The sequence below is a fragment of the Aplysia californica genome, unplaced genomic scaffold (assembly GCF_000002075.1).
Source record: "Aplysia californica isolate F4 #8 unplaced genomic scaffold, AplCal3.0 scaffold00571, whole genome shotgun sequence".
NCBI lineage: Eukaryota > Metazoa > Mollusca > Gastropoda > Aplysiida > Aplysiidae > Aplysia > Aplysia californica.
Window position 1 is genome coordinate 89,534 of NW_004797841.1, and position 10,065 is coordinate 99,598.

Genomic DNA, 10,065 nt, shown 5'->3' on the forward strand with positions numbered 1-10,065 from the left:
CATTATTATTATTATCATTATTATTACTGACTCACCGTAAAATCCATTCTTGGGGTGCTGTCGGACTCGGAGACCTCCCTTCTTGTTGCCTCCATGGGGGTCCAGCAAGTCTCGCACCTGCTCGTTGTAGATCTCCAACATGCTGAAAGTCACCTGAGGAAAAGGAGAAAAAAAGTTGTTTGGTTTCATTAGTTGTAGTGAGAGTGTAGTAGTGAGAGTTTTACAGAACTTACTACCCAATTATTAGGTCCTATAAGTTCCAAAAAAGGGTCACACGGGACAGGCTGCTGGAGAAATGTTGTTGATGGCCTATGCTCCACTGGGAGTTAAAAAAGGCAAGAGAGAGAGAGAGAGAGATAGAGATAAGTTCCAAAGATTACAGGTGTTACTAGAGAGTAAGAAATAAGGACGATAGAAGTTTGATTGGAAAGAAGGAGCAAACCACAACAGAACACCCAGCAACCACCCGCAACAGAGACAGCAATGTCTTTGGACGCAGACATAACACAATAAAACAATTTGATTACACTCCCATAGCTTAACCCAGTTCAGTGATAAATCATCAGCGTTATTTAACCATCACCCTAAATCATTTTCAAGGAATTTCAAAATAAAGACGATAATTGAATACCGACATCAAACAACATCCTAACCCTATCCGTACATCGTGTTTTATTATCATATCGATACAACGTGGGGAACTCTTTGCATGAGCGCACAGACCTACCTAGGCTATGCGCTGAAGGAGCAGTCTATAAAAAAGCAAAGAAAATCTCCATACCTCGTACTCCGTCTTGTCCCCTTCCGCTTTTTTCCCATCAATGCCTTTGAAGATGTTCTCACAGAACTGGGGCACAACACCTGAGGGGAAACGTAGAAGACACCACAGTTATCCCTTTTTGAGCCATACTGGCCAAGGCCGGCAATCCGGTCTAGTTGCCATACCGGCTTTTGCCGGCTTTCCCGCTGTAGCGCCATACCGGCTTTTACTGGAGCTCATATGACCTTGTCACCTTATGCAGTTGTGAGCACCATAAAAACTCTACTAAAACAAACAAAACAAACGGCTTTTACAGGTTTTCCCACAGTGAAGCCATACCGGCTTTTACCGGCCTGACAAACCCGCCTTTAGAGCAGGCTTAGATAAGAACATTAGATTAGAAATTCAGATGCTGAAGTTCTATGTCTTTGTATGGGAAATTTCATTGAAATACTTAGCTTAGATAAAAAAAGCAGAACAAATTTTTAACCACACCCCCTGAACCTCGAAAAATGCTGAAATAATTCGGTTCTAGGAAGCCATCAGCTGGCCGCCATTTTAGTTCTGCTGTGCTGACCTTCAGACAAATTTGTGGTGCTGAGAAGGTTAAGTAAATGATCATAGGCCAACCACAACTTTGATGTAGCAGTTCGGTGATTCACTGTCGCACGCAGTAGACCTGAGTTCAATTTCCGAGTTGAAATAAATATTTATAGAGTATTTCTGTCTTTCTGCTGCATCCCTCTCACACTCAGCCAGGGTTGGCCCTGACAGGCAGGGTTGGAAGCCCACCTCCTAAATGATCGAAATTGTGTCAATGAGGGTGTAAAAATACCTGTATTAAAACAAAAAACAGAATAATATTTAGCAGGCTCATTTTCACTATGGCCTTTAAAGCTTCAAGTTTCAAAGAACAGTTCTACAGAAAAAAATAATTTTTAACAACCCCCCCCCCCACAAAAAAACACAAAAAACAAGAACAAAACAAAAACGTTTTCAGGGTGAAATCTATAACTGCGAAGCAGATTACCAGTACAAATCCTATTATCTGGATTGATCCCTATATTTATTTTTTCCCCCCATGAAGTCCTGTCTTTTTTCAGGACAAAAGGAGAAAAAAGAGTATTTCATCATACACAACAGCTCAACTCCATCCTTGGAGAGGAATTTCACACACTTTTTCCTGTAGACCAGACACATCTCTTAGAAACATCCCACATCATGAGATCACTGAGCCCATCCTTCATCAAATTTGGGGCATGCACACAAAATAACTTACTTCTCACATTCCACAAAAGGAGATATTGGCCAAAAATCGACACAAGGGTCAAATTTGTAGATTTTCCTATTGATGTCATATTCTTTACGTACAGCCTGTCTTTTATTATTTCATACTTATACATTGTAAAAACTTCACCTATAAGCGTGATGTATCTATTTCTTTCGGGCTTGAATCAGAGAAGTCACTCATTTTGTCAGTGTGCTTCACAAATTAGTTGTGGTTTTTTTTCTAAATGGAGGTATTTTTTACGTCCCAATTCACACAATTTAGCGGAAAAATTATGATATTAAGTCCTTTTTCCTCTACTTCTTGTGTATGTTTGTCACTCGCTTGTGAACTGTTATTTCCGGGAAGCCTTGATAGTCGAAGCAGACTGTGCTGTTGAAGCCAGAGAGGTGAGCAGAGTAAACCTGATTCGGCTTTTTGACTTCTGTTGACATCCACCCCTTGGCGCTCATATAACGTAATGCAGTTGCAAGTGCCGTAAAACCTTACTAAAACTAAAAACAATTTAGATTATTTATGAGACGGGCTTCCCAGCCCTGCCTGTCAGGGGCAATACCTGGGCTGAGAGGGATACGACATCTCGGCAGAAAGACCAACTCTCCATTTAAATTTCTCCCCACTTTAGGATCAAACTCTGGTCTCCTGCATACAACATCAAAGCGTCTGACCACTACACTACAGACACAGGTTTAAAGTTTGAAAATAATTTTTAAAATGGATTTGTAGGTAGGACATAAAAGATCATGAACACACAATACAGCTGAGAATTCAGAACCCCAGAAATAATAAAAAGCATGTACGAGACAAAATTTAGAAAATAGCTGAGTATGAAAGATTAGGTCAGAAAGGTTTAAACTGTCCAATTAAGAGTCAAACTCGGCTTTGTACAAGCATCTTGTTCATCGTTCTTTTTTCTTTTTTTTTTTAATCCTTCATTATTTTCAAAAATTGTTCTATTTTGCGGAGTTATTTTCATGAACTAATATTAAAAGTTCATAAATTTTATGAAAATCATGTACTTCCCCAAAAAAGAAAGATATTTTCAGGTACAACTAAAACACATGACATATGTGTGACATCATGATGAAATCAGGCGCTCTTCAAAATACTGAAACCGAAAGTTCCAGTATTTCTTCAACCGTTGGGAAATTTTTATGAGTGATTTTTTATTTTTTTTTAAATATTTTTTTTAGGGGGGGGGAGGAGGGGGAGAACACCTTTTATCTACTTCATATATACATTTCTGGGTGGATGTTACTTAAAAACGTTGATCAAAGGCACAGAAAAAAAGTAAACATGCAGATATATATCAGGGACGCTCAAGCTTTGGAAGCTAATTTCCTTGCTAATTTTTCTTGTGGCACAAAACGACCCCCACAAACTCCTTCAATCGCAACAAATAATAACTCTACTTCTATTCAAGATTGAATTTTTCATTAAAAGCATGACAAATGAACCAGCTTCAAAATGATATCAACATCTCCATATTCCCAAAAAGTGATGAGCACCTGATTCCACCATGTTGTGACACCCATGATGAGCAAGCCTCACCTTTGTTAACTCCATACCCTACGATGGACCAACTTTTCCCTGAGCCTGTCTGGCCGTAGGCAAAAAGAGTAGAATTGAACCCTTCCCAAGCATTCTTCAAGACTCCTTCACCCAAATCTTGATAGACTTTTTTCTGGAAAAAAAATAATAATATGGAGTATTACACAGAAAGTGACAAAGTGAAAACTGAAAAGAAATTAATTGTGTTCGGTTTAAGCAGACTCTTCTGTATTTGAAATTATCGTCGGCGTTAAAGACCTAGTGGTTAGGCTCTCCGACTCGCAACCGTAAGGTCGTGGGTTCGGATCTTGTCAGGGGCCCGACATTAGTCTTTGGGAAAGACACATGAATTTTCCTCATTTCACCCATATGGGTACCCAGCTATAGACAGTGAAAGATCTTGTCATATATTGTTTGTGTCTGAGTGCTTAATCAGCTGTTTGCACTGTATGCTTTTCGGGAGGTTGAAAATGTTTCTGAGTGTTCTACGGTCTGCTGGGGTAATAATATAGTGTAAAGTGCATATAGAGCTTGCTGTCGTACAGGGATATGTGCTATATATTTATTTATTATTCATCATTATTTCCATCCTAGTGTCTTGGTGTCTTGTGATGACATGGTGTTTTGCCTTACAAGTGAATTATTCCACTTCAAACATCAATTCCTTTTGAGCCACAATTTATCAGCACAAGGTCAAAACGTGGCCAAAAGAAAGGCACTGTTATATCTGTGCATGACAAAAATTCAATAAGAAATTTCAAACAAAATAAAAGAGAAACTCTCTTAAATCAATTGTAACCATCTTAACTCATGTAATAATTGACTCTTTAAAGTCGCAGTAAACAATAATTTGTCTAATCAACAGCAAACTGAAGAAAATGTTGCTGATAATTCCAAACCATCATTATCGTAATAAGAAAAGCAAATTCAATTGAATGCATGGTTGCCAGCCTTTTTAAATTTCTGATACAAAGAAAACGTGCGACAGAATTTTAAAAAGTTATTCTTCTTTCTTAAAGTGTCCTAAAACAGCACGGGTTCAAACATACTGTCACAGAATGCCAGTCCTCAAACAGTTAACTCTGTAACCATGTCTGGACTGTGGCAGCATCTGGTAGTCGAGGTTTGTAACCATGGCTGGACGGTACCACCATCCGGTGCGAAGTTATTATTGTACTATGGTATGGGCTGAATTTTAAAAAGTACGAGTTAACAAGCCTTTAGTTTGACCCAGAAGTCAAAGACAAATTAATTCTACATTTTAGTTATGATTTACTGATCAGTTTGACACAAAACAAACGGTTTTAAAAACGTAATGTGTCGGGTCGCATTTCCACAAACACGAGAGAATTAAGCAGAAATGTGATTCTAAATAGCATGTTTAAAGAGTTAACACATCACAACATTTTTTCACTTACTTGATCAGCAAACTTTTTGCCATTGGGATGTGATGTGTCGGCACCGTAGTATCCATCGGCGTTTTCTTTGGACCCATCGTGTGACCAGTAGCTGAAGTCGAAGGCAAACTTCTTTTCCTCTTTGCTTTCCGGATCTGTGATGATTGTGGTGGGTCCGTTCATATCAATAATGAGAGTGGCATTTCTCGCCCTCTCTCTTTTATTGTGTGGTCAGTTAAGGTAAACAAACCGCAGGGCAAAAACATCTATAAGAACATTGACGTCATGTGCCATTTGCGTTGTGATTTTGTTACATTTAAATTTGGCAAATTCATATTTGAACATTTCACCTTTATACTTGAGGTCACCTATCTGCTCATGGCATTTGAAGTTAGCCTACAGTGTGTCACTTTAAGTCATAACGTGTCCTTTGACAACTATTGGCATCTTTTAACTGGGAAAAATAAACTATAATTAGGCGCGGTCCGTCCATTGAGTGCGGTCGTGCAGTGCCACCCAATTTTTTGAAGTATTCTATTACGTAAAACACCCACAATAATAAAGGAAGCCAGAAACAAACACTAGCCAAATATTGTATCAAAACAAGGTCCTCCCTGGCGTCATAACTGTCATTTCTGTGTCTATAGCGCCGTAAAATATCTACTATGCCATGCCAAAGTCCATGCGCTTTAGCTAAACAGAATAGGATATTCGACAGTGTAACGAGACCTATAAATCACTCTTGGGGATAACCCAAGCGATGACGACACTCGTAGCCAGTTTGGTGGTACAATAATATTAATAAGACAGCACATCTCAAAGGTGCTCCTGCCGAATAGTGCCGAAACATAGCCTACAGTGCGCAGTCTAAAAATAAATGCGATAGTTCTAGACCGAACGCTAATCTTTGCCAACATTATGTGAGCCCCGGAGCAATCCAGCGGAGTGCTCAAGTGAATTGTGATTGGTTCATTGTCGGTCTTGCCACTATTTAAAGTAACTCTGTGACCGTTAACCTGAGAGAGGTGAACATGACCGTTCTACGAGTTGTAGTGCCTTTGAGTGGTTTTGTAGTGGAGGGGTGAAAGTTATTATACTTGAGTGTTCAGTTCCAATAGAAGATGAACTAAATTGATGTTTAGCTAACAAACAAATTTAGTACTAGAAATCAAAGCGACAAGTAAAAAGAGAGAAAATAAAAGCGCGAGGTCCTCCCTTACCAACCCAGAGATCCTAAAACTATACAACGTCTCATTTATTATGCCCTTGACTACCTTCAACGTGCGATAGCTTAATTGTGCACGTCTACTTTTGAGCCCCTAGAGCCACCCCTGACTATAATAACAGTGTTTCGTAAAACTGCAACTGCAAAAACATTAAATACGGATGAGTTTGAAAAAACTCTGAAGAACTGTATACTTTTTGCATGCACAATGATAAATATAGAATGCAAGTAAAAAAACAGTAACTAGGCTTTTAAATGTTGTCAAATACCAAGAGAAAAATAGCAAAATAAAATCTAATAGCAAAATGATATTCCTACAGTATGAAACATGATTGTAAGTTGTATTAAATTTTAGCGAATTAAGTTTCCACCTATTCTCAAAACAAAACACACACCAATGATAATATTACCTCATTAATTACAATTAAAAGGTCTTTAATTAAGCAGCGTGCATATAGACTTCTATATCTGAAAGCTACACCTGCACCAAACTAGAGAAACTGACGCACAAGTATTTACAAGGCTCTGACAAAATCGCACAAATCGTAGGCTAATATTGACCTCCCAACGGCTGCATTGGCTCACCAGCACCACTAGCCATAGATCGGACGGGCAGTTCACAGAAACCAACCTGGTGTAGACACTCACACGTACTCACGCACTTTCACTGAAGAATGAAGATGTAATTTTACTTGCTATCAGTTGCATTAGCATGGTAGATCTAACAATAATAATAATAATAGGCCTAATAATAGAGATCTTGTTTGTGATGTTAGGACTACCGGTGTGCTTTCGAAAAAAATATTAGCTAGATCTAGTCTAGGCTACCCAGATTTAAAACCAAAGAAATGTATTCAGAGATGGAAAAAGATGCACAAATCATTTAAGTATCAAGCAATGTTTTATAACTAACACTACTATACACTAAATAATAATGGCACAACACTGAACTAATCATGGGCATGGGTCTAACAACTGACACAGATTCCGAAATTTGCACAAATTTACCCCAACAAACATAAATAGCGAAAAAAGGATATGAATGGACGGACCCGAACGGCCACTTTAACATTTTCCTCTGGCATGGTTGCAGTGTAATTTGTTCGATGGGTTTGCAAACTGAATTTACAGATGTTTCACTTCGAAATATATTCCTGGGTCCGTACAGGGCTGCAAGAGGCCAGTGACAACTGCCAAACTGGGCCTAAATTTACCCAGGCGTGTCGAATCCATTGTTTAGGTCGGCATTTTATTGGTCGTCAAGGCCTCTGGCAGGACTTAACCGAAAGGAGAGACAATTTTTGGTGAAAAGTAAATACTTCCTTCGTGTTTGGATATAGAAACAATAAATATGCCTCAAACACATATTTATTTATTTTTTACTGATCCTGAAAGTATAATTTCAACTTTCTAAAATGTATTTATAGTGTTAGTATTGGATTTATGCTAAGATGGAAATTATACTATCCCTTCGATTTTTTATATTTTACTGCCAGAAACTGCTGTACGCTTGATGGTTTGTGTTAGCAACGCCAGCAGTCAACATCCGACGTCACAGATCAGGCTATAAGTTCAGCAGGACATTGTGACGTCAATTTTATTGAGCAATTCCTTCCACTAGAGTATTATCTTCGTTAAATACAGTGTTGCAAAATACACGCAGAGGATCTAGATTCAATTACACGTTGTTATCTTTAGGATTTGGTAGGCTTTTTTTACGCACCATAGCTCGAGCAGTCCGAATTTCTTAGTCCAGATTATCAAACTTTTTTTTTATCGATTGCTGTTGTAGGCAAGGCTATTTATTTTTAGTACCTACAGACGATAAATGTAGTCATTTTAGCAGGGTAACTAATACGGTATAAGTACATATATATATATATAGGCCTATTGTATTGGATTTTATGTGCACATTACGGCAACTATATCTATCTATATTACACATTTACAGAGCATGCAGGGGGCTGTGCGCATTATGATTAGAGTTACATTATATTGCATTAATCATGGGTGGGGGGGTTAGGTGGAGAGAGAAGGGGGGGGGGGAGAGAGAGGGGGGTTGAGGGAGGGGAGAGAGAGGAGAGAGCGAGAGAGAGAAAGAAAGAGAGAGAGAGAGAGAGAGAGAGAGAGAGAGAGAGAGAGAGAGAGAGAGAGAGAGAGAGAGAGAGAGAGAGAGAGAGTTGCCTGTCGAATCGTTTCATAATGGAGACTAATATTTTTAACATTCTAGCAGCTCTCCCGTCTAACATTTGACCTTATGTGACTCCTTATAGGAGAAGTCGTTGACCCGGTTTCTGAAGGCCATTACTGTGAATATATGAAATGGCAAAGGTTTAACGCCTCTATCAATAATATTAGGTTATTTAAGAGGAGGGGTGGGGTGGGCCTGAGAGAAGAACAAGACACTTTGAAAAGATGGACCAAATACTGCTCAGAATTGTACAACTACAAAGCCACAGGAAACTCTGAGGTACTAAACGTTCCCCCAGCAACCAACATCGATAACCACCGAATCCTACGAGAAGAAGTTGAAGCAGCAGTTAAAGCACTGAAGAAGGGGAAATCAGCTAGAGTGGATAACATCCCAGGAGAATTAATACAGGCAGGGGGAAAGGACATGATAAGCGCTCTGACTGTCATCTGCAACAAAGTCTGGCAGACAGGAAAGTGGCCGACACAATGGACACAATCACTAGATCTAGTGATTACACTCCCCCAATAAAGGTAACCTGCAACTATGTCAAAATTACCGCACCATCAGTCTAATAAGCCACCCCAGTAAGGTTATGTTGAAGATAATGCTGAACAGACTGAAACCACGGGCAGAGAAGATCTTTACCGAAGAGCAGGCAGGCTTTAGAGCAGGGTGCAGCACAACAGAACAGATCTTCAACCTCAGGATACTGTGCGAGAGGTACCTCTAACACCAACAAAACTTCTACCATATCTTCGAGGATTTTAAAAAGGCCTTCGACAGGGTCTGGCATGCAGCCTTATGGGCAACCATGAGGAAATATAACATCAACACCAACCTGATCAGCGTCATACAACAACTATACGACAAGGCCTCCAGTGCAGTATACTTTAATTGGCAGCATGGGGGACTGGTTCAGGACAACGGTCAGGGTGAGGCAAGGCTGTTGTTTGATCTCTCCCACTCTCTTCAACTTCTTCCTAGAACGAATCATGACAGACACACTGGAAGATCACAATGGAACAATTGGTATTGGAGGCAGGACAATTACAAACTTGTGTTGCGCCGATGACATCGATGGATTAGCAGGAGAAGAACAGGAGCTCCCCAAACTAGTGGAGCGGCTGGACACAACCTCAGCGGTCTACGGCATGGAGATCAACGCCGAGAAAACCAAGCTAAGGACCAATAATACCAATGGCATCAACGCGGACACTGTCAACAGCTTCAAATACCTTGGATCCATCGTCTCAGATGAAAGCTCAAGACCAGAGATTTCACACGATAGGGATGGGTTTTGAGCGTGAGCACTATGGACGCACTGGGCTTACACATAGGTCGGAGAGTTCTCCAATCACACCCCAAGGGAAATGACCGAGGAAATGGCTTTTGAGAGGATACTTTACAAAGATTTATAGAACCTGGGGCCTTTATCCAAGTATTCCATTTATTTCTACGTGTGAACTCTCCGTCTCTCCTGCCTATTCTCCGTTCTCTTCTCTCTCCGTCTGTCTCTATCTTTCTCATTCTCTCTCTGTCTTTGTCTCTCTGTCCACCCCTCTCACTATGTCTGTCTGTCTGTCTGTCTGTCTGTCTCTGTCTCTGTCTCTGTCTCTGTCTCTCTGTCTCTCTCTCTCTCTCTCTCTCTCT

General features: G+C 39.9%; 2 protein-coding genes across 2 annotated transcripts in view; one reads left to right on the plus strand and one right to left on the minus strand.

The window, feature by feature from the left end:
- Positions 1 to 7,462, minus strand: part of LOC101849723 (kinesin-like protein KIF28P) — a gene marked incomplete in the record, with an annotated part of 45,672 nt that extends 38,210 nt beyond the window's left edge. The window contains 5 exon segments of the mRNA XM_013087305.2: positions 36 to 153; positions 782 to 861; positions 3,600 to 3,732; positions 5,018 to 5,221; positions 7,262 to 7,462. Of these exon segments, the coding sequence (XP_012942759.1) occupies positions 36 to 153; positions 782 to 861; positions 3,600 to 3,732; positions 5,018 to 5,221; positions 7,262 to 7,306 (580 nt within the window).
- Positions 5,142 to 10,065, plus strand: part of LOC118478448 — a 19,909-nt gene continuing 14,985 nt past the window's right edge. The window contains exon 1 of the mRNA XM_035972059.1: positions 5,142 to 5,165. Within this exon, the coding sequence (XP_035827952.1) occupies positions 5,157 to 5,165 (9 nt within the window). The 5' untranslated portion in view covers positions 5,142 to 5,156. The remainder of the gene's footprint in view (positions 5,166 to 10,065) is intronic.